This window comes from Anomaloglossus baeobatrachus, chromosome 1 (genome assembly GCF_048569485.1).
Source record: "Anomaloglossus baeobatrachus isolate aAnoBae1 chromosome 1, aAnoBae1.hap1, whole genome shotgun sequence".
NCBI classification, from domain to species: domain Eukaryota; kingdom Metazoa; phylum Chordata; class Amphibia; order Anura; family Aromobatidae; genus Anomaloglossus; species Anomaloglossus baeobatrachus.
In genome coordinates this window covers 324,696,681-324,721,990 of record NC_134353.1, presented here as the reverse complement: position 1 = coordinate 324,721,990, position 25,310 = coordinate 324,696,681, and the positions used below count along the sequence as shown (strand labels likewise).

Below are 25,310 nucleotides of genomic sequence, written 5' to 3'. Positions count from 1 at the left end.
CACCGCGATGACGTCATCGCTGTGCGCGCCGCTAGTATCCACCAGAATCTATCAGCTTACCGCCGGCACAGACAGGAAGACGCGATGCTGCAGACACCGGCGACGGCTCCACACAGCGGCGCTGCAGCTGAGACAGAGATCGGTGCTTCAGGGAGTGAGGAAGGGTAAGTATAAACGTTTATTTTTTTTTTCCTGTGCCACAGGATACACGCCATTTACCAGGATGGGGGCATTTCATGAGCAGGATGGATGGGGGCATTTCATGAGCAGGATGGATGGGGGCATTTCATGAGCAGGATGGATGGGGGCATTTCATGAGCAGGATGGATGGGGGCATTTCATGAGCAGGATGGATGGGGGCATTTCATGAGCAGGATGGATGGGGCATTTCATGAGCAGGATGGATGGGGGCATTTCATGAGCAGGATGGATGGGGGCATTTCATGAGCAGGATGGATGGGGGCATTTCATGAGCAGGATGGATGGGGGCATTTCATGAGCAGGATGGATGGGGGCATTTCATGAGCAGGATGGATGGGGGCATTTCATGAGCAGGATGGATGGGGGCATTTCATGAGCAGGATGGATGGGGGCATTTCATGAGCAGGATGGATGGGGGCATTTCATGAGCAGGATGGATGGGGGCATATCATGAGCAGGATGGATGGGGGCATATCATGAGCAGGATGGATGGGGGCATATCATGAGCAGGATGGATGGGGGCATATCATGAGCAGGATGGATGGGGGCATATCATGAGCAGGATGGATGGGGGCATATCATGAGCAGGATGGATGGGGGCATATCATGAGCAGGATGGATGGGGGCATATCATGAGCAGGATGGATGGGGGCATATCATGAGCAGGATGGATGGGGGCATATCATGAGCAGGATGGATGGGGGCATATCATGAGCAGGATGGATGGGGGTATATCATGAGCAGGATGGATGGGGGTATATCATGAGCAGGATGGATGGGGGGTATATTATTAGCAGGATGGATGGGGGCATATCATGAGCAGGATGGATGGGGGCATATCATGAGCAGGATGGATGGGGGCATATCATGAGCAGGATGGATGGGGGCATATCATGAGCAGGATGGATGGGGGCATATCATGAGCAGGATGGATGGGGGCATATCATGAGCAGGATGGATGGGGGTATATCATGAGCAGGATGGATGGGGTATATCATGAGCAGGATGGATGGGGGGTATATTATTAGCAGGATGGGGGGTATATGAGCAGGATCATATACAAGGCAGGAGGATCCTTATCAGAATGGGGTACCTTAGTAGAGAATTTGGGGACATTACCCCCATAACAGTGTCAGCAGCAGATCCTCGCCCCATAACAGTGTGTCATGACCATATTTTTTGGTTAAAATTTTATTTTCCGATTTTCCTCCTCTAAAACCAGGGTGCGTCTTATGGTCAGGTGCGTCTTATAGTCCGAAAAATACGGTATGTTGGAGTGTATATAGGCACTGACCTTTTTTAGATTTCATCATTTAAAAAAAAAAAATAAATAATATATATATATATTGTTCTTTACAACTTAATCTTCCTTGTTGTAATCCAACCTCCAAAGAGGGCAGGGTGACTGGAAAAAGATAGCAATCTGACTTCCTCTGGTGGAAATGATTGCCATTCAGTTTTAATATGCGAGCCTTAGAAAGTCCCTTTTGTGTATTACTTCTCCTAGTAAAGGCTACATTCTACTGCATGCTACTTCTCCAGCATGGTCGAATTGTATATTAGTAGGTCTAAGGGATTGTGACAGGTGTGGCTGTGAGATGGAGCGTCTTAGATGTGTCACAGCGCATTTCAGAAGATGTTTCTTATATCGTATTTGGGCTCTGTGCACATTTAGTCAGCACTTTAAGGTGGTGTCACACATAGCGACGACGACAACGACGTCGCTGCTAAGTCACCATTTTCAGTGACGTAGCAGCGACGTCGCTGTCGCTGTATGTGACATCCAGCAACGACCTGGCCCCTACTGTGAGGTCACCGGTCGTTGCTGAATGTCCTGCTTCATTTTTTGGACGTTGCTCTCCCGCTGTGAAGCACACATTGCTGTGTGTGACAGCGAGAGAGCGATGAACTGAAGCAAGCAGGGAGCCGGCGTCTGGCAGCCTGCGGTAAGCTGTAACCACGGTAAATATCGGGTAACCAAGAAGTCCTTTCCTTGGTTACCCGATATTTACCTTAGTTACTAGCGTCCGCCGCTCTCACGCTGCCAGTGCCGGCTCCCTGCTCCCTGCACACGTAGCTGGAGTACATATCGGGTAATTAACCCGATGTGTACTCTGGCTAGAAGTGCAGGGAACAGGGAGACGGCACTGGCAGCGTCAGAGTGGCGGACGCTAGTAACTAAGGTAAATATCGGGTAACCAAGAGAAGTGCTTTCCTTAATTACCCGATATTTACCTTAGTTACGCTTCCACGCGTCGCTGCTGGCTGGGGGCTGGTCTCTGGTGAGATCTGCCTGTTTGACAGCTCACGAGCGACCATGTAACGACGCAGCAGCGATCCTGATAAGGTCAGATCGCTGGTCGTGATCGCTGCTGCGTCGCTATGTGTGACACCACCTTTAGGTTGGAGATATTTGTTAAGAGTTTTCTCAAACGTGTACCGCTGATAAAAGGCAGTGACCTATGCTATGTGCATAAAGCGCCATATTTAGCACATTGTAAAAAAAAAAATTATGAAACATTTTTTTTTGCCACCTACTATACTTGAAAAACAACCTGCTGCATTAATCCAGTTTTAGTCGTTCACGTAGTTTATTGGCAGAGGTCCTGCAGCTAGTTACAGGATTTTTTTTGTCACTTGAAGGTATAAATATAGTTTTCTTCGGCGCTCCATTGGGAGACCCAGACGATTGGGGTGTATAGCTACTGCCTCCGGAGGCCACACAAAGCATTACACTAAAAAGTGTAAGGCCCCTCCCCTTCTGGCTATACACCCCCCGTGGGATCACGGGCTTGCTCAGTTTTTCAAGCTTTGTGCGAAGGAGGTCAGACATCCACGCATAGCTCCACTGTTTTTAGTCAGCAGCAGCTGCTGACTATGTCGGATGGAAGAAAAGTGGGCCCATATGGGGCCCCCAGCATGCTCCCTTCTCACCCCACTTTTGTCGGGTGTTTGTTAAGGTTGAGGTACCCATTGCGGGTACGGAGGCTGGAGCCCACATGCTGTTTTCCTTCCCCATCCCCCCTCAGGGCTCTGGGTGAAGTGGGATCTTACAGGTCTCCAGGCACTGAGACCGGGCTCCATCCACAGACCCAGAGAACCTGCTGGATATGGAGCTGAGTATCGTCAGGGACAGGGCCCTGCTACATTAAGGTACTCTGTGTCCCCGTACACATCGCGCACACACACACCAGCATTGCTGGGAGTGCTAGTGCGCCGGGGACAACAGCGTGGAGCGCTCGTGCTATTATTCACGGCAGCTTTGCTGTGTGAATTTATGTATTGGGAACTGCCGCGCCGGGCCGCTGCTGGGTGTTTTTACACTGTGGCGCGGCTGGGACTTGTGGTGCGCCGGGGACTCCGCGCTGGCCGTGCACATAGGACGGCCGCGCTTATTACTCGAGTCCCCGGCTTTGCGGCCTAGTTTTCGTTTCGTTCCCGCCCCCAGCCCTGCCAGTCAGGGGAGAGGCGGGACGCTGTACAGAAAGTCAGCGCCGAGGGCTGGAGTCTGCTTTGCATTCTCCAGCCCCCTTCACTGGACACAGTGGGACGCCGGTTTCCCGCTCTTGCCTGGGGCACGCCCACGGCCCGCCCCTCGTCACACGAGCTGGAGAAGGACGCCGGCAGCCATTCCTGCAGTCCGAGCTGGAGAACGGAGACAAGCTCTGGGCAACCAGTCACAGGACTCTGGCGACCACACACCCGCCTATAGGCGGGCGGTAAGCAGCACCTGAAGTGCTGACCCCACTAAATACCGTTGTGTCCATTTGTATTTTATGCTTACACTGCACTGTAGGTCGCTATTTTTGGCTATATGCCCTCTTAGATGGCGAGACTACAGCAGCAAAAAAGCAAAGGTGCTAAGGCACAGTTTTTCTAGGCTGCTTGTATTGCATGTGCTGAAGTGTTCATTTGTACTTATGCTTGTATGCTATACATTGCACTGTACGGTCGCTATTCTTGGCGATATTCTCCTAGATAGCTAGTCTACAGCAGCAAAAAAGCAAGGGTGCCAAGGCACAGGCTTTCTAAGCTGCTCATATTGCATGTGCTGAAGTGCTCATTTGTACTTTATGCTTGTATGCTATACATTGCACTGTACGGTCGCTATTCTTGGCTATATGCTCCTAGATAGCTAGACTACAGCAGCAAAAAAGCAACACAGGCTTTCTATGCTGCTTTTACTGCATGTGATACTGTTCCACCGGCAGGTTCCACTGACCCCCGTTGTGTGCAATGCTCTCCTGTAGCACTTGGTCAGCCGGGGTCTCTACTAGAGGTGGCCAAAGGAACCACCTGTGAACCCTGTCCATGGACAGGGACGGTGTTGCAGTTTCGGCTGATAGATTGTCATGGGATAGTGACTTGCAGTCCAGACAGGCCATGGGCAATCTTGATCATTGCTCCCTGGCCACCCTCATTTGGAACAAAATCAGTGCTCCGGGGGGGTCCCAGGCATTCCAGGGTGAAGGCTCTGACACGGACGACAGTCCCAGACAGCCTGAGCGAGCTCGCTGGGAGCGGCACTCGGCCTCATCACTAGTCAGGGTCACAGCAGAGGACTCTCTGTATGATGAGGCAGACGTAGCTGATCAGGACTTTGATCCTGACACCGCTCTCAATCCGGATACACCGGATGGTGACGCCATGGTGAATGATCTTATAGCGTCCAGCAATGGCATGTTGGATATCTCTCCCCCAGCTCCTTCAGTGGAGGAGTCAGCTTCCCAGCAGGAGAAATCCCATTTCAGTATCTCAAGCGTACATTGAGTACTTTTCTGGCCACGCTGACTTCAGAGAAGCAGTTCAGAATCACCACGCTTACCAGATAAGCGTTTCTCCAAATGTATTAAGGATACATGTTATCCTTTTCTCCCTGACGTGGTCAGGCGCTGGACCCAGGGTCCAAAGGTGGATCCCCCAATCTCCAGGCTTGCGGCTAGATCCATAGTTGCAGTGGAGATGGGACTTCACTTAAAGATGCCATTGACAGACAGATGGACCTCTGGTTGAAATCTGTCTATGAAGCTATCGGCGTGTCGGTTGCTCCGGCATTCGCAGCCGTATGGGCACTCTAAGCTATGTCAGCTGGTCTTGCGCAGCTGGTCTTGAGCACAGGTAATCTGTGCCGCAGGTAGCGTCCTTATCCTCGCAATGTCTGCATTGCGACTTACCCTATTAATGCTGTCCGAGAGAGACAGTCGAGGTTTCGGTCCTTCCCAGGCTCGGGCAGGTCCAAATTGTCCTAGTCCAAAAGGGCTCAAAAGGCTCAGAGGGGCTCAGATTCCAGGCGGGCTCAATCACGCCCAAGGAAGGCAGCCAGAGGAACCGCTTCCAAGGCGGTCTCCTCATGACTTTAAGCTCTCTCTCTCCGCATCCGCGGTTGGGGGCAGACTCTCTCGCCTTGGCGACATTTAGCTGCCACAGGTCACAGACCGGTGGGTGAGAGACATTGTGTCTCACGTGTACAGGATAGAGTTCTGTTCTCGGCCTCCGGCTCGATTCTTCAGAACTTCCCCACCTACCCACCGAGCCGATGCTCTTCTGCAGGCAGAAGGAGTGGTAATTCCTGTTCCTCTTCAGGAACAAGACACGGTTTTTCCTCCAATCTGATTGTGGGGGACCTAAAACTGCTCAACAAGCACGTGAAGGCCAGGCGGTTCCGGATGGCATCCCTCCGCTCCGTCATTGCCTCAATGTCTCAAGGAGATTTCCTAGCATCAATAGACATCAGGATGCTTATCTCCACGTGCCGATTGCTCCAGAGCACCAACGTTTGCTACGTTTCGTTATTGAAGACGAGCATCTTCAGTTCGTAACCCTGCCCGTCGGTCTGGCGGCAGCCCTACGGGTTTTCACCAAGTTCAGGGCAGCTGTGGGAGCAGTCCTGCACTCTCAGGGTCACTCGGTGATCCTTCCTTGGACGGTCGACTTGTCAAGGCACCCTCTCAAGAGGCATGCCAACACAGCCTGAGCGTAGCGCTGGAGACTCTCCAGAGTTTCGGGTGGATCATCAACTTCTCAAGGTTAAATCTGACACCAACCCAATCGCTGACATATCTGGGCATGGAGTGTCACGCTCCCTCAGCGATAGTGAAGCTTCCGCTGGACAAACAGCGTTCACTACAGACGGGGGTGCAGTCTCTCCTTCACGGCCAGTCACACCCCTTAACACGCCTCATGCAGAGGCAGTCACTTTCGCGCAGTTTCATCTGCGTCCACTCCAATGTGGCATTCTTTGCCAATGGGATGGGAAGTCGACGTCCCTAGAAGGAACGTCCCCCTTCTCAGACGGTCAAGGACTCTCTTCAGAGGAGTCCATCCTTCAAATCAATGTGCTGGAAATCTGGGCAGTGTATCTTGCCCTGCAAGCCTTCCAGCCGTGGCTGGAAAGCACACACATCCGAATTCAGTCGGACAACTCCACAGCGGTGGCATACATCTACCACCAAGGCGGAACACGCAGTCGGCAAGCCTCCCAGGAAGTCCGTCGGAGTCTAATGGGGGTGGAAGACAGGGCATCCACCATATCCGCAGTTCACATCCCGGGCGCAGAAAACTGGGAAGCAGACTTCCTCAGTTGCCAGGGTATGGACGCAGGGGAAGGGTATCTTCACCCGGACGGTTTTCAGGAAATCTGTCAACGCTGGGGGACGCTGAACGGCGACCTAATAGCGTCTCGGTACAACAACAAGGTTCCGATTTTCATGGCGCGGTATCACGATCAAAGAACTCTGGCGGCAGACGCCTTAGTTCAGGTTTGGTCGCAGTTCCAGCTACCTATGTGTTTCCCCCTCTGACACTGCTGCCCAGAGGGCTACGCAACATCAGGTCCGTTTGCCGCCGCGCCATCCTCATCGCCACAGACTGGCCGAGGAGGTCGTAGTCCCCGGATCTGTGGCATCTCACGGTCTGCCAACCGTGGGCACTACCAGCCCGGCCAGACTTACTGTCCCAAGGGCCGTTTTTTCCATCTGAATTCTACGGCCCTGAACCTGACGGTATGGCCTTTGAGTCCTGAATCCTAGCGTCTTCAGGATTATCTCAGGACGTCATTGCCACCATGAGACAGACTAGAAAACCGACGTCTGCCAAGATCTACCACAGGATGTGGAAGATATTCTTCTCTTAATGCTCTGCTCAGGGAGTGTCTCCCTGCCCATTTGCATTCCCTACTTTTCCTTCCTTCCTGCAATCTGGTTTGGAAAAAGGTTGTCACTCGGCTCCCTTAAAGGACAAGTCTCAGCGCTATCTGTATTCTTCAGAAGCGCCTAGCACCACTTCCTCAGGTACACACGTTCCTACAGGAGGTTTGTCACATTGTCCCTCTGTACAAACGGCCGTTGGACCCATGGGATCTGAACAGGGTACTAATTGCTCTCCAGAAGCCGCCCTTCGAGCCTCTGAGAGATGTTTCACTCTCTCGACTTTCCCAGAAAGAGGCCTTTCTGGTAGCGGTCACGTCTCTTAGGAGAGTGTCCGAGCTAGCAGCGCTGTCATCCACAAGCTTCCTTCCTGGTGTTTCACCAAGGCAAGGCAGTGCTGCGCCCGATTCCGGAGTTCTCCCTAAGGTGGTATCCCCCTTTCATCTCAATCAGGATATCTCCTTACCTTCCTTTTGCCTCATCCATTTCATCGATATGAAATGGATTTGCATTTGTTGGATCTGGTGAGAGCACTCAGAATCTACATTTCCCGCACGGCGCCTCTGCGCCGCTCGGATGCACTCTCTGTGCTTGTCGCTAATCAGCGTAAAGAGTCGCAGGCTTCCAAATCCACCCTGGCTCGATGGATCAAGGAACCAATTCTTGAAGCCTACTGTTCTGCTGGGCTTCCGGTTCCATCAGGGCTGAAAGCCCATTCTACCAGAGCCGTGGGTGCGCCCTAGGCATTACGGCACCAGGCTACGGCTCAGCAGGTGTGCCAGGCAGCTACCTGGTCGAGTCTGCACACTTTCACCAAGCATTGTCAGGTGCATACCTACGCTTAGGCGGATGCCAGCTTAGGTAGAAGAGTCCTGCAGGCGGCGGTTGCCTCCTTGTAGGGAAGGGCTGTTTTACAGCTCTAACATGAGGTATTAATTTACCCACCCAGGGACTGCTTTTGGACGTCCCAATCGTCTGGGTCTCCCAATGGAGCGCCGAAGAAGAAGGGAATTTTGTTACTTACCGTAAATTCCTTCTAGCTCCAATTGGGAGACCCAGCACCCGCCCTGTTTCCTTCGGGATTTTTGGTTGTTCGGGTACACATGTTGTTCATGTTGAACGGTTTTCAGTTCTCCGATGTTACTTCGGATTGAATTTGTTTAAACCAGTTATTGGCTTTCCTCCTTCTTGCTTTAGCACTAAAACTGAGCAAGCCCGTGATCCCACGGGGGGTGTATAGCCAGAAGGGGAGGGGCCTTACACTTTTTAGTGTAATGCTTTGTGTGGCCTCCGGAGGCAGTAGCTATACACCCCAATCGTCTGGGTCTCCCAATTGGAGCTAGAAGAAAAGGAATTTACGGTAAGTAACAAAATTCCCTTCTTTGTAGTTTGGTCTTGATACAAATTTTGCACCCTATATCTTTTGTATTCCACTGTCTAGTCTGGCTGCAGAAAGAGTTAACTGAGTATCCATCAGCGAGCTTGGTGTGACAGTTTACCTGTTCTCTTCCTTCTTCTAACCTCTTTTCATGAAAGTTGACCTGACAACTTTGTGGCCGTAAATTCTCCTGACATAACAAACTCCCTAAAGAATGATCTGAAGTTTAAGGCTATGTTCACACACTGCGTTTTTTACCTGCGTTTTTGGTCCGTTTTTGCTGCAGAAATTTCTTGAGAAATTCTTGTAACCTTTCAGCAGACATTCCCCAGCAAAACCTATGGCAAAAAAAATTAGCTGTGCTGCGTTTTTTTCTTAAGAAAATTCTTTCAGTAGATTTTCTTAAGAAAAAGAATGAGCATGTCACTTCTTTTCTGCAGCTAACTGTGTTATTTGCCATAGATAATTGACACAATAACGCAGGGAGCAACCAGCGGTAAAAACGCACCAAAAACGCACCGAAAACGCAGGTGCGTTTTTGGTGCGTTTTTTAACGCAGGTGCACTAATCCTTCACTCTTAAGAAATTTCTTAAGAAAAATCATTTTTCTAGTGTGAACATAGCCTAACAGCTTCTTTCTTGCGGTCGTAGTACCTTGCGAGTCACAATGTGACCCCATTCCCCTGCATTGTGCTGTGATGCCACCCGTATAGTGATTTATTTTTGTTTGACGATGATGCCAAAGTCCCGATCTAACAGTTACTACCAAGTTAGACTGCTCAGTAACAAATGTTGATTTGAGATTGTATATTTTTTAGAATACTGTTTTAACTTTTTTTTTTTGCTACTTTTTGTTCCAGTTGGAAAGCAGTGAGAAGAATGGAACACACAAAAAGATGAAGCTGTCAAATGACACCAAGCCTTCCACTGCCCACAAGGAGTCATCCATGAAAAGGTGAGCGTAAGGTCCCCTTCACTGCACCAACCCTAACCTTGTGGAAATCCTTCTGGCTATCCTGTAGGACTGTAGAAGCTGGGTCCCATTAATTAAAGCAGACTCTCTAGATTTGCTTACCCCCCAAGCCTTAGTAATGGAAATGGTACCCTTTTTAAAGGGAACCTGTCACCACTATTTTTGGCCTATAAGCTGCGGCCACCACCACTGGGCTCTTATATACACATTCTAACATGCTGTATATAAGAGCCCAGGTCGGGGGTATAACATAAAAAACACTTTAATACTTACCCAACAGTTGCGCTGTGGGCCTTATGGGCGTCTCCGTTGTCCGGTGCCTCCTCTTTCGGCCATCTTCATCCTCTTTCTGAAGCCTGGGTGCATGACGCGTCTACGTCATACACACTCACCGGTCCTGCGCAGGTGCACTACAATACTTTGATCTGCCCTGCTCAGGACCAGAATGCTGGCAAGTGTGGATGACGTAGGACGTGTCATGTACTGCGGCTTCAGACGATGGAGGACAAAGATGGCCAAAAGAGGCGGCACCGGAGAACGGAGACGCCCATATGGCCAACCGCGCGACAGTTAGGTAAGTATTCTAAAGTGTTTATTATGTTATACCCCCGGCCTGGGCTCTTATATACAGCATGTTAGAATGCTGTATATAAGAGCCCGATGGTGGTGGCCGCAGCTTATAGGCCGAAAAAGTGGTGACCGGTTCCCTTTAATGGAAGAGGATGGAAACAAATGCAAGGTTGTCTAACATTTCGTTATTTCCTCAGGGTTTCTAAAACCTCTTCAGAGGAGATCCGTAAGGAACATCGGCAGCAGAAAAGCTCATCTCCCACACGACACACACAGAAGAAACCTGAGAAAGTGGCCCAGAAAAGGCGACCCAGCGAGAGCAGCACTTGTAGCCAGCAATCCACCACCAGCAGCAGTAAAAGTGCTAAAAGGCCCTCTACTCCCAAACAAAGGAAGGTGGAGGACAAGAATGTGGAAGTTCCAAAAAGCAACAAGGTATGCGTAATGGCTCCAATCGCTGCCACTCTGGGACTGTGCAGCAGAAAATTCCATCTGGTATATAATACTGATGGCAACTGTTAATGTACATAGACATCAGAAAACACGGCATCGCCCTGGTGCCTCTATACTCGTTCAGAATTAGTTGACCTAATAAAGCGGGTGTGTCACCAGGTCCAGTTTTTGCCCTTAATGTATTTTTACTCCTCGCTCGAATATTCTGTTTTTGTTTGTTTTTAATCCACCTTTTGGTTCCTGATACATGAGCCTTTTTATTTACTGTTACTTTTTATGGTCTTTGTCAAAGGAGCGTTGTTCATAAGGTAATGACTCCCCCAGAGATTCTGTGAGCCCCCCCCCCCCTTGGAAAATACCATAACAGTACTATATAAAAATGCCCAGATCTCTGGCACTGTATGCTGGATTTAAAGAGGAATAAAATAAGTGCAAAAACGATTCACTTTTGATTTGGAGTGGTCCGCTTTACTCTAGACTGTCATGTGTCTGATCTACTTTCAGAACGGCCTATCTTCATTCCCCTTTCCTGTGACTATACAGTCATTTTTATAAATGCATTATATTACTACAGTTTGACTAAAACAATAGCAATTCTCCTTCAGGTGTGTACAAAGATCAGTGACAGATATGATCTTAAAATTATATTCATACCAGTGGCATGACTGTGACAACTTCTGATGGTTGTCACTAAAGAAACTCCGAAAAAGAGCAATGATAACATGAAGGAGCCATGGAAGAGATCATTTATGGCCTTTATGGGGAATACAATTTGTGACATAAAAATAGAAGTAAAAATAAAGCAGGAAATATAAAAAATAAAGAGCCAGTCTGAATAGCGGTTTCTAACCTCGTCCCTGATGGGGGCGGGAAGGAGGCCCATTATCAAAGATACAACAATTATTGCTACAAATTATATTTGTGTGGTCCTAGTTTCTTACACCCCCAAGAAGTGCACAGCTTAGCATACTGGAGCGCACATTCAGATCAAAGCCTATGCTTTCTATTGAATCCATTCGAAGGGCTGCCGGTGCTCAGTAAGGATCTGCGTAATACTGTTGCATGAGCAGTGAGGGTTCAGACCCCCTCCGACAGGCAGGCAATACAAGTGGCTGCTGAACATGAAAAATCAGGAAGAAAGTTTTAGTTATGCTTTTAAAAACAAAAATGTGAAAAACACATGAATTTACTTTACATACATTTTTATATATATTTATATTATATAATATTTATAATATTATATTTATAATATATTATATTTATAATATATTATATTATATATTATTATATTTTATGTTTATTCATATATATGTATACCCACATATGAAAAAAATGCAAAAATTCTTTAACTTTAAGAAACATTAAAAGGCTCTTAAAAGTGATTGCATGAAAAAACAAAGGGCTAGTCATGAATGTTAGACAGAATGACCCGTTTGAATGGTTTAAAGGGAAATTGTCCCCCGATTCATGCTGCCCACAGCACGGGCAGAATGAATACGAGCTTGGCTGGCCAAATGCAGCCAAGGTATATTCCCTGAATTGCTTTGGTGTTCCTGAGACAATAATCTGTAAAGATCCTAGTCTACTCTCAAGCTACGATCCTCAGCTGGCTTCATACCTCTCTTCTGTTAGTGATTGACAGGTCTCTTGCTATGGGAAACCTGTCAATAGTCTGAAGTGACAGTGTAAAAAAACGAGCCTTGGGCACAAAGGACTAGTGCTGGACTAGTTTGCTCCCCAGAATGGATAATAGAAAAATATATATGGCTGCAATTGATCCGCCAGGCTCTGATTGAGGAAGGTTGAACTAGATGGACCTAGGTCTTTTTTTCATCCTAAGTAACTATGTAACTAGGATTCATGCTGCCTGTAGTTTAGCCAACATGACTCAGGTGGCCGAGCAGGATATATAGGCAAGTGTATGATGCTGAAGGCCTCACCTGTCAATCTCATTTTGTGGAGAGGCTAATCTTGTCGGGCAGGTTCCCTAAACAACCATTCCATCTGCTCCCTTACTGTCACTTGTGAGCATAAAGAAGATATTAGAATATATAATAGAATAATACTCGTGGAGAAGGCTCACATGGTACGTTGCGTGGAGCATTGAGCAGGTTTACGTAGTACATCAGGTTTTTTTGCTCCTTAATACTTTCATACAATCTTGCATACATATTTCAAGTCCAGTATTTGCTTTCAAAATAAAAAGAATGTTCTATATATAGACCTTATAGTGTTAGTACTTTTACCCTAACAATTATGGACTAAATCTTTTATAAAAATTTCCAGGGTTCTGCAGAAAATAACACAAATCCTTTCCCAGTGCCTTCTTTGCCAAATGGTAATGCCAAGCCAACAAGACCTCAGCTGAAGTTTGAAGAGAAGTACGTGTGTTGTATTCTTACCTGGTTAAACCCCCCTGGGAATATTGCTGTGTCCTGGAGGCTGTATTGTGACGTGTGCTTCTAAAATCCTCTGACTTCTCTACAGGTTACATTCACCAGAACATTACATGAAGGAGGCCAAGAAGCTGAAGCATAAAGCTGATGCCATGGTGAGCCTGTTGCACATGTATTTGGACTAGCCTTTCATTTGATGCCATAGTTTTGTTTGCTTTTGGATGACATTGGCACTATATGAACCCACAAATGCCTCATAGTAGTACTGAGGCGATATTTAACTGACAGAAAGTAGTGAACTTTACACAAAGTGTCTCTTCTGAAATCATTAGCTTTAATTTAAGATCTTTCTCCTGAATTTCTATTCAGTCCAATTAAAATGTAAGCAAGAGGCACCATTATTAAATAAATCTGTCAGCAGGTTTTTGCTATGTAAGCTGAAGCCAGCATGCTGCAAAGGTTAACAAACTAAGTTCAGGCATGCCTGTTTTTTTAAAGTCCGATCTTTTGTTAATTTGCTGTTTAAGCATCAGGACACTTATCATTACAGGACTAGAAACTCATGAGCAGAGAAGTCCAACATTCTCATTCCTCTGACTGTACATTTACAGTCAGGTATCAAGCTCTGTTGAGAGCCTGATGTGGACAGGGACAGATCCCTGGGCTCAGCTACATAATTAAACCTAAAAACCCTGAGTCAAAACTGCTGCAGCCATTAATATAAATGATACATCATTGGATTCAGAATCTCTTTGCCTACATCATGCTGATCTCAGATGAGGTAGCAAATCCTTCTGACTGATTCCCTTTAATGACGCCAAATCTATGATCTGAGTATGTGCACCTAGGCACAGTTAAACTCATTGTGTGTCTAGGATTTATCTCCCATCCTTTTCTACATCTTTTTTTATTAATCACAAGAAGAGTCTTTAAATTCCCTATGTGAATGGTATATGGGAGTAGTAGCAGTGTAGATGGGTGTCCAGCGCTTTCATAGACCTTGACTGGAACAACGGTTAGGTATGTGCACTACTGCTCCTTTTTACTTTGGACCCTATTCTCATGATCTCTGGGGTCTTCGGTACTCAGGCCAACAGCAATCATACATATCACTTAACCTGTGGATAGAAGATACATTTGTATAATGCAATCCTTGTACATTGTAATATGCCTGATCCATCTTTCCCCTGGCAACACACACATATGACCTAGGCAGGTTACAGGGTTCAGGTAACTTTTATCCTCTGTGAAGGGCAGTTTAGAAGAGACTGCTTACCCTGCCACATATAACGATCATGGAAGACTGCAGCATTCAGTGTCAGTATATTTTATAAAGAACGCTATAAGGCAGTACAAAAGGCAGCTTATAATATCTGAACCTGTCCAACACACTAAAGCAAAAACAAGAGCCAGTACACCTTAGTATTAGGCTATATGCCCATGCTGCGTAAAATGCGGGGAATTTGCCGCGGATTTTTCGCGGAAATTCCGCGGATTTTCAAAAATCTGCAGCACAGCTACTCCCCAGCCATTTCTATGGCATTTGGGAACTGCTGTGCCCACGCTGCGGATTTTTCCGCAGCGGAAATAATGCGGATTTCCCTGCGGAAAAATCAGCATGTCAATTATTCCTGCGGATTTCTCCGCAGGGTCCCATATACTTACCTGCCATAGCAGACACCCGAGTCACTTTCTCTGTCCGGTGTACAGCAGCGCGGTGGATCCAGGTACAGGAAGGAAGGGGTGGGCGGGGCCTGCACGAGCTCCAGTCATGTGACAGCCGGAGCTAGTTCAGGCACGCCCACCTTCTCCTGCAGACGCTGACAGTGACCCGGCCGCCGGAAAGCTAGGTGCTGCGTGATGGAGGGGAGTATGAACTCCTGATCACTGCAGCACATATTCTGCATTGAGGATGCAGTGCTGAAGCCATGGCACTGTATCCTCCATGCAGAATGCCCGCACCATATCCGCACGACATTCCGCAATAAAACCGCAGCATGTAAACAGACAAAGTTGTGATGCGGTTTTCTGGGATCTCCTGCAGAATGTCCTGCGGATATAACCGCAGGACACTGTCCCCGTGGGCACATAGCCTAAGTGTAATGTGCAGGTGCCGATGTCTGCTGTAGCCATCAATGGAGAAAACCTAATGCATGGGAACACCTTGTCACTGGGAGATGGATTTCACACTTGTTATCCAAAAACTGATAACCAACGTACCTGTTATTCCTATGTGTTCTAATAAATTGCCTTACTACCCTGTGCAACACACTGTAGACAGACGAGGACAACCCCATACCCGAGAATGAGTGAGGAGTAAACCATACACCATCAGTATATCAGAGCAAAGCTTATGGGGGGGGATTGCCACATTTACCTTATCCGGATGAGGCCTTAGATGGGGTGCATAGTGATCAGACGCCTGTGAATCACATACGGGTTCTGTACATAGTTCCCATAGATACAGCATGTCTATTATAGCCTATAGAGCTGTTCACTTCTCCACATCTCCATATGGGCTGTCTACAATACAAATCAGGCGGACTTCTGTCTTTGAGCCGACTCATGGCTCAAAATTAGCCATACAAGTCTATGGATCCCTGATAGACAGCACACTCATGACCTCAGTGTGCCGTCCATGTTTGTGATGGAGAAAGCTTTGTCATTTTTTTTTTTTAAAAAAAACCTGACACAATGACCAAACACGGAGGACAATGGGAGCGATAACACTGCTGAACAGTGGTCCATGTTTACAGAAGTCCGAATGAGGTCTAATAACACCATCTCATGACTTATACAGTGAGAATGTCCCCTCTGGGCTGTTTGTGTGCTGTAGGTGCTGTCTGCCATATGTTTCCTGGAGGCTGCCCCCACTGTTTACATTCCTGTAAGGAAGATTAGCCAATCCCTCAGCAATCCAGTGCAGAGCCAAAGCCCTATTAACTGCTTCAGAGACGACTGCTATGTACTGGGAGCCATAGCATGACCACAAGACCCAGAGGAAGCCCACCTATGGAACGTGGAAGTCTAACTGCCGACCAACTTTTACTGAAAGTATTTATTGTTCCAAAATGCATATAATAGACACGGATCATATATCATTGCATGCAGTGCTGATGGCCTTGAGCCAAGGTGTACTTGGCACCTACTCTTTGCATTGTTAATTTTTCAGCAGGGTCTTTGTCTCTTGGGCCTTGAAGCTCCTAATAACCTCATAAATTATCCCCAAGCAAATGTTTTTATAGTGCAATCCATTACAGCAGTGGGATAACCCAAGAAACCCACAAATCATCATCATAGCTGCCAGCCGCACTGTACTCGTCAGCAAGTGCACAACTTCGGTGTCTCATTAGAGAATCCTGATCAATGTGCATTCTTATATACATTATATATACAGTATAGTGCATATATATGCTATACTGTGTGTGAATATCTATATTATAGAATTGTGTGTAATATATATACTGTGTGTATATATGTGTGTGTGTGGTGTATGTATATGTGTGTGTATGTATATGTGTGTGTATGTATATGTATATATATATGTATATGTATATGTATGTGTGTATATATATATATATATATATATATATATATATATATATATATATATATATATATATATATATATATATATATATATATAGTATGTGCGTGTGTGTTCTACATACATCTTTATTTATAATAAAAAAAATTTTTTTTTGTTCATGAATGGTAAATTTGTCATTTTCATTGTACAGATACGTTATTTAGATAGGATAATTTATTGGTTTTCTTTCCAAATTCTAGTCTGACAAGATTGGAAAATCTTTCAACTACCTGGACGCTGCCATGTTTTTCATCGAGTGTGGTATTGCAATGGAAGCAGATGTACAGGCACCAAAATCTGCCTACACCATGTTTGCTGAAACCGTTGATCTCATAAAGTGAGTTCTCAGATTTGCACTAGGCACCATAGATATAGCTCCCACGTACTTGGGGTATGTCGCTACATTCCCTCACCGGCATTGGTGATTGGTAAGCTGTCAGCGCTGAATGGCTGCTACTGCTGGGGAATGTCTGATGGGGAGTATGTAACCCTTACATTTATTTTTATTTCTAATTTATGATCACGTAAAAGGCCAGCTGAACACTGATCAGAAATCAGCTGAGAGAACCAGCCGAAGTTACCCACTCCCCATCAGAATAAGCTCACTTATGGACTCTTTGTTAACTCGTTCTGCAACCAGCAATGCGTAGAGAAACAAAAGAGCTGGTAAAAGCAAAACAATGCAAACTTTGTATTGTAAACCATTATTTTCCCAAATGTGTCTATATCCGTTAACCAAATTCTCATTTTATTGGTGTAATTTTATTCTATGAAATTTTCATATGGTAACTGGCAAAATGTTTGTATATTTCCTATAGGTTTATTATGAAGTTGAAGAACTTCTCTGATAGTTTAGCACCTGCACATGAAAAATCATTTGCAGTTTTATGGTAAGTATCTATGTATATCGTGTTTTCCTACATAGTATCGAGCTATACTAAATTTCACGGTTGCATAAATCCAATATTTTGTTTTCTTTGTGATATCTAGCATGCGTTGCCAGTCCGTTCTCTACATGGCAATGTTCCGCTACAAAAAAGACACTGCGTTAAAGTATTCCCGCACTCTTGGGGAACACTTCAAGGTAAAAATACTTTAATTTTCCAAGAGAAATAATACCTGATTTACTTGCAAAATGTTTTTATTGTATATTTTTCATTTGAGTTTCACATCATTTTTTTTCTCTAATTCTAGAGTTCATCCAGGGCTGCACAGGCACCTTCTCCATGTGTTGCTAGGTAAGCAAAGTTTTATTATTAAAGTAGTTATTTTAGGGGTGTTTTTTCCCCCTTGATTTATCAAAACCCTTGGTAGACTAAACAAACTTCAATCTCATTACTAAAAGCTTCAAAGTCCATTACTGCCTGATCTATAGCCCTGCTGAAAACAATGGAGACGCAGTGATTTAATAGATTCAGAATAAGGGATGACTTTCTTAAGAAATCACTTGTGTGACGATCACATTAGGCCACAACACCTTGACAGGCAGCCTGATTTGCTGTGTTTGTGTGCAGAGTAAACTTTGTCAGTGTGCCATTGCACTCGCTGTATAGTGAGCCTCCTGTGCCATTTTAATGAATGGAACCAAGGGGCTGCAGGGAGAATAAAACTTTAATTTTCTACCTGTAGCTGCTCTACCAGTAAATCAGCATAACCTGCAGATTACCCCTATATCTGCAGGCAAATACCATTTTTTTGGGATGTGATATATTCCATTTAAACAATGTTTTTTATGAATTAATCATTGGTGTGTTAAGGTATGTTAAAATTGAATAAAATCGGCTGATACCCTACTTCCCCAGGGCCAGGACTGTATCTCCACTATTGCTCCTGTCATTGTTTAAAGGGACTCTTCCAGCCAGAATGACTGTTCAATCCAAGTACAGGCGCTAGTGCATCACGACAGGGCTAATCATTTAAATACACCTGCCCACATGTTTGCTCTCTATCTCCACCCTTCGATAGAGAGCTCTGGCTAAAGAGGGGGAGATAGAGGGAAACAAGTAGGTGGGAAGGTGTATTGAAATGATTAACCCCGTCATGTAACACCAAGCGACTGTGCTTGGATTCAACAGTCATTTTGTACTAAGAAGCCCTTTAAGGCTATGTGCGCACGTTGCGTATTTGCATGCAGTTGCGCTGCAATCTGCACCGCAGCGTAACTGCATGCGTCCTGCGTCCCCAGCATAATCTATGAAGATTATGCAGGAGACGTGCACACGTGGCGTATAAGAGCGCAGCGCTTCGGCTGCTGCCCGAAGCACGCGTTCTAAGAAGTGACATGTCACTTATTCTGTGCGCTCTGCATGCATCCCCCGCTCTGTCTATGGGAGGGGCTGCACTCAGAGCGCATGGAATCGGCTTTTTTTTTTCTCATTACGGACTTTCTGCAGCAATTTGAAGTGCATGTGTGCTGTTCAAATCGCTGCAGAAATTTCTGCAGGGACAGAACTCTATGTGCGCACATAGCCTAACAGTTAAAGCCAGTCGCTGGGCTCAGCAGTAGACAGTACCAGCCATTGAATCCAGTGATTGTCTGCAGCGTGTACGCAATCACTGGGAGCAATCATTGGGCTCAGCGGCTTGTCCCATCTACTGCTGAGCCCAGCAATTGGCTGTAGTGCTAGTAGTTGACTTGCTGATTTTTTTTTTTTTTTTTTTTATCACAGCCCAAACAAAATGGAAGGGTAAAAAAGCCCTTTCAGTAAGGCCTCCAAAACTGTTTGCGTGACTAAAAAGGACTAATAAAAGTACTAAAAAAAACCCCTGCAAGTTACTATAAAAATAGTCTCTGCAAAAAGGTTTTTTGTTTTTTTTTTTGTAGGAATAGTTTATAGCCAGAATGAGTAAGACAAAAATATGTAAACTGTTTTCTAAAAGACAAGTCACTGATTTAAAGGGAATCTGTCACCAGGTTTTTGCTATTTCATCCGAAAGCAACATAATGTAGGTAAAGAAATCCTGATTCCAAAGGTGTATCACTTTGTCACAACTGCTGCACCCAGTAAACTGAGTTCTTGGGTGTAGGATGAAGTGGAGTTGAGAAAGCTTAACCCCGCCCACACCAGGCTCTTTATGTACAATGTGTTTATGGACAGGGAGCTGCTTATCACAGGATGGGGCTTGGTTTTGGTGACCTCAAAACTGACAGTGATGACCAACTAGTGATAAAGCCTTCATTATAAGTAAACCGCACACAGTATGATAAGAGACACATAGTTGAATTCGTTGTTTTAACCCATACCTCATGCTATACGCCGCAAAAACCTGCTGACAGATACCCGTTTAATAATTGAAAAAACCTTTTCATGTGGGATTATGATGTTAGAAGAAAATGCGTGTTTTTATGTTCAATTACTTTTTTTATATTTTATTTTCTTTAATAATAAAGAACAGCAGGTAGTTTTTATAACGTATTGTAGTATTATACCAAACCAGTGTAGTGTCAGTGCCCAAAACGTAAAAAATGCCTCCATGTAATTCCTTTAATAAAATAGATCACTTGGTTCATGTCTAAAACTGGATAACCTTTTGCTTTGTAGAAGTACTGGTACGCCTTCCCCCATGTCCCCCACACCTTCACCTGCCGGCTCTGGAGGATCTCAGCCTGGGTCCATTGCCAGCAACAGCGGAGGGCAGAACCCTTCAGTCAGCATCCCTCAGATGATACACCAGATAGCATCATCTTACGTCAATATCACGTCTTACTTCCTCTATGCCTATGACATATGGGAACAAGCTGATGTGCTCGCAAAGAAAAATAAAGGTATGATTTTATTGTGTATAGACCAATACATAATCCAACATTTCTCCATCTTCCATAGCTGCAGTCCTGACAACACTTCTACATAGGGTTTTGAGTAATTATGGAAATGTAGCCACATATGTTAACAAACTAAACAACTCGTATTTGCTTGATGATCTACTCTTCTTATCTGCTTAAAAGGATAAACTTGTCTTGCCTATAGTTAAGCATGTGAGGTCCATATAAACATTGACTTTCTCACACACCCGTAGAATAAAGATCTAATCAGATGATGCATGCTGTACAATTGTAAGCCTGGATTTCACCACGACCTGTTCTCACGCTGTCCTTTCCTTCAGATTTCTTTGCAGATCTCAGTGCAGTGGTCTGTCCCCTGGCGCTAAACAGCTCGATGACGGAACTGGTACACTACACCAGACAGGGTTTACAGTGGCTGAGGCTGGAGTTAAGTCTGACTTAAACTGGGCTGGAGGGCACTTGCCCTCTGAACTTTTTTGCACTTTGAAAAGCCTGGAGTTTACGATATGGATTCATGAATTCTAGGTCTATAAAGATAATATATATATCTATATTTCTATATGGCTCCTGGGATCTGGTATAACTGGAAACCTGCTGAACATTGCCTGAAAAAGATGGCATCAGGTTACGTGTATAGATGAGGAAAAGACAATGAGAAAATAATACATTTTATATTTTTGATGATAAAAAAAAAGTGCAATGTGGTGTTGAAAAGGTCAGAAGAGTCAGTGGTCTTTATACATTTCTTAATAAAACCAGCATGAGAAGAGATGTCTTCTGGAAGATCTTCATCCTCCACACTTAAGATGTGGTGTAACTCCGCAGCAGGCTTATGCAGAACAACTGGAACTTGCCAAACAAGCCGGCTCCCTACTGCCCTAAAATCTGATGGAGGAACTGGCTGCACCCTGATCTGTACGGAATAGATGGCTATGACGCAGGGGATAACATATGACAGGGCATAGCCTGCAGAAATTCAAAGCTTTGTGCCTTAATCCAACTCCCAAATGTCCTGGTTCTGTCATATCTTATTCTCAAGACGAAAACTAAACTGCACATTCTTGCACATTATTCTTTTATCATTTATCTCCGCTGGTTCTTGCACCATTTTCTCAGCTATCAGGACTATGAATGAAATGATGGAACTACATGTCGGGATTTATTTTTAACACTGCCACCAATTCTATAATTTCTGCTGTGCGTCTGCAGCACTCCTGCTATTGAGAAACTACAACTCCCAGCATGCCGAGTTGTAGTTTCACACCAGTCAAGGGGGCAACGGGTTGTAATGTTTGTGTTTCATGACTCCCAAAGTGGCTCACCCACCCACATCGTTGTAATGATCGGTTTGGGGGGTAGGGGACGCCCCTGTAAAGCATGTTTGCCACTTATCTTGTAGAGACCACAAATACTGGCTTATTTTACAATCCAATACATCCAACCACTTTCTAGCTGAACCTCTTGGGCGTCAATTATCAAAACCGTCTAAAGGAAAAACTGTCTTTTATAGATCGTGGAAACCAATCAGAGCTCAGCAATAATTTAAACTCCCATGAAAACTGCGTTGTGATTGGTTTCTAAGGGCAATAAAGACTGTTTCTTTAAGACGGTTTTAATGAATCTGCCTCCTTATGTCTATGGCTTTAGGCACAGACAACACTGCATTAAATATATTGGTAAATGAATGATGCATCTTCCTAAATGGCAGCTTGTCCTCTTAATCAATAAAGTGTTGAGATTGAGGCCAGTGGGCTTATTCTATGGGGCTTGATGAAATGAATGGTGTCCCTAAATGCTTCTACAGTATATAGCACAGTAACATTCCTAAGTACATCAAACACACTATATACTTCTCCCCCCAGCTATATGACAAACATATAGGACTTAACACATCGTTCTGTTTGCGGTAGATTGGTTATACCACTTTAGCGGTACATGTGTCATAGACTGAACACTGCTATATATCGATTGTATGCCTTGTGGCTGTCATCTTGTAGTAGACATGTAGTGATCAGTAGTAACATGTAGGACAAAATGTCTCACAAGGGATATGCTTAAATGGTCCAATGCCCCATTATCCTGCTTGACAGCAAAATCCTCATTCGTTGGGTGACCTGGTCCTTTACCGAAGCAAAAAAGAAATCTGCATCGGCAGCACATCTGGTGTAAACAGGCGTTGTGCTGCTGATAGTGATACAGTATGGAGACTGAATGTATTGGAGATCATTCTGTCCCCATCATTGTTCATTGGCCGGTAAAGGGGCGCCGGACGACTTATAACTCTCCAAAGTCTGCATTTCTTCTAAATACAACCTTAGAGTGTAATATAAAGTACTGAAACTAGTATTGGCTTAAGGCGGTTTGGCATCAGGGTATTGTGCTGGTCCCATCGACTAGAAGGTCATTGTCAGACGACAGTTCCTTATATGTCTCAACCTAAAGGGTAATCGAACGGTTAATCTAATCTGGATGGTGCCTAAGCAAGGCTTTGCCTGCTATGCGCTCATCTTCAGTGGCTCTCCTCCATGAATCTTCACTGAGCGCTGGGAATAAAACCACATTTTCATTAAAACCCTGCAGACGGACAACTTGCGTTTTTTGGCAATGATCCTGAAAAGCCTCCAAGCTGCATGCGAGTTTATCAAGCCAAACCCTAATTAGACACTTAAGACCTGAAACTGTTCAAGGCCATTTCATTAAGGGGAATGCTGCAAGATGGATTAACCTTTTACTCTCCGGTTCTTTGTCATCCTGTACACTAGGGTTGGTAGTTCTCAGTTTAGCTGGAAATACTATACTTATATGAAGCAGCTTGCAGGACGGTGGAGACTTATTATCTGATCATCCTAAAAATACTAATTTATTATTGATTTGGTCGATAGTTTAAGAGTAGTTTCTCCAAAGCTTGCTAGGCCTGGTAGTGCGTTCATGTGGAACTGCATAAACTGATCATATGACTCTGCAGGAGGTTACGTTTCATCTATATGGCTCAGATACAGCAATTAGGGACCGGTGTCAGCAGGTATCGGAGTATATTGTTCAGTTTATTACAGGCTTCCTCTGCTGGATTAGTATGGAAATATAATCTCTATTGGTCCAGCTGCCATGTGATCTGCACTTCGGTTTTAAGAACGCCCTATATATTCATGCCCCATGCTAGTTCTGGTTAAAGTATTTCCTGTACTGCGATATTAATAATTGCCTAGACCGATTTATCCAATTCCAAGTTGTGGGTGGCTGGGGTTGGTCTTAGTCATTACATGCAATACAAGTGATAAAACTAAAATAAATACAAGAAGAAAATGTGCATATATGCATGCTATATCAAATGCACGAACTTTATCGGTCAATTGGAAAGTTTTGACGTAAGCAGTGCCCTTTTGTGATGCATCATTCATTTAGTCGACTGGTGTAATATATTTTGTTTCCTGCAGGTGGCACTGTTCCCCTGGTGTTAACACATTAATTGCAACAGTGACCCCTACAGGCCGAAAGACATACTGCACCCCAGAAATTATAGATTTGTAATATATTATGAAATATGGATTTGCAAATAACTTTCAAACTTTGGGACCACATTCACACTGTTTTTAGTTCCCTTTAATGAGTTTCTTGATTATATATCCTTTTTTTATAGTCTAACATTTAATTTAGACCGCGTATCACACTACAGCCTACATGCAAATCCTGAAATATCTATGAAGTAGCTGTGATGACTTCGACAGACGCTGGCTCTCGCTACCTGGCAGACTCCGTAGCTTTAACTGACTGTTTTACGTTGAGATTGTGTGCATTTACTATGACATTGCCGTCATGCATCAAAAAGTGGCAGTGCCCAGCCAGCCTGTTAAATGATGGATTTGCGTGCAACCATGACGTGTCCGGCAACTTTATTTCCTAAGGAAATTATGAAAAGAAAAAAAAATTATTGAAGTTGCCACAGCAAAGTCCCATGAAATTGCATGTAGTGATCTCTGTTCTGTAAGCAGCCTGTTACCAGAGCCATAGTGCCATGCCAGACACTACATTTCAGGAATAACTCCATGTATTGGTCAAGTGATTGATTCCATTACAATAGACCCCGCCACTAATTACACATAATTATGTGCAATGTGAAGATGTGCAAAGAACAATTGATAATTGGTGAATTTTAACTCTTTCTGGAATAGATCTGCCTTCTGGGGCTTCTGTGAGTACTCTATAGCTGCCTTGTACAGTTCCTTAGGGCAAGAGAGACTGAACAGATCTGTGATTTTGTTTATTATGTTATCTTTTATTTAAAGAAGAAAGTCTATGCGAAAATCTCTTTCCAAAGAAGCTGTGCCACTCCTATTTTGTTAATTATATTGTTGATGATGAGGATAATTTGATGTAAAGAACAGAGAAAAATGATTTATTCTTTTTTTGGCAAAAGAGATGTCAGAAATTAAGCTGTAAATAAAATATCAAATACATTTTTATGAATGGTTTCTTTTCTTTCATTGATACCAAGACCTATTTAATAACATGCATATCTGCACAGGATTGTGACTTACACTGTGGGATCAAGATTCAGAGCGATCGCAGATTAAATGGTCCCAGAATCCCAATGTGAGATACACAGTGCAGTCTCTTAGGCCCCTTTCAGACGTCCGTGTTTCAGGTACCTGTGACATTTGTTTTTAACATGGATGGGTTTTCACACGGACCGTGTGGCCCCGCATGCAAACGCACGGAGACATGTCCATTTTTTCTACAGCAGCACGGCGGTTACACGGATTGCACACTGATATGATCCATGCGAAGGAGAAAACACGGGTCTTTGAAATAAGATTTTCTACC

General features: G+C 44.8%; 1 protein-coding gene across 4 annotated transcripts in view; it reads left to right on the top strand.

Annotated features, from left to right (window-relative positions):
- The window catches only part of AFF1 (ALF transcription elongation factor 1), a 136,221-nt gene extending 111,278 nt beyond the window's left edge, over nucleotides 1-24,943 (top strand). For 3 of the 4 annotated variants that reach the window (XM_075351769.1, XM_075351763.1, XM_075351778.1), the window contains 10 exons: nucleotides 9,585-9,679; nucleotides 10,465-10,702; nucleotides 13,007-13,101; nucleotides 13,208-13,271; nucleotides 16,906-17,042; nucleotides 17,524-17,595; nucleotides 17,696-17,789; nucleotides 17,900-17,943; nucleotides 20,248-20,471; nucleotides 20,810-24,943. In XM_075351769.1, coding sequence (XP_075207884.1) covers nucleotides 9,585-9,679; nucleotides 10,465-10,702; nucleotides 13,007-13,101; nucleotides 13,208-13,271; nucleotides 16,906-17,042; nucleotides 17,524-17,595; nucleotides 17,696-17,789; nucleotides 17,900-17,943; nucleotides 20,248-20,471; nucleotides 20,810-20,931 — 1,185 coding nt within the window. In that variant the 3' untranslated portion in view covers nucleotides 20,932-24,943. Of the gene's footprint in view, nucleotides 1-9,584; nucleotides 9,680-10,464; nucleotides 10,703-13,006; nucleotides 13,102-13,207; nucleotides 13,272-15,952; nucleotides 16,159-16,905; nucleotides 17,043-17,523; nucleotides 17,596-17,695; nucleotides 17,790-17,899; nucleotides 17,944-20,247; nucleotides 20,472-20,809 lie in introns of those variants that run through there. The other variant, XM_075351774.1, reaches the window with a different exon arrangement.
- Nucleotides 24,944-25,310: the final 367 nt, after the last annotated feature.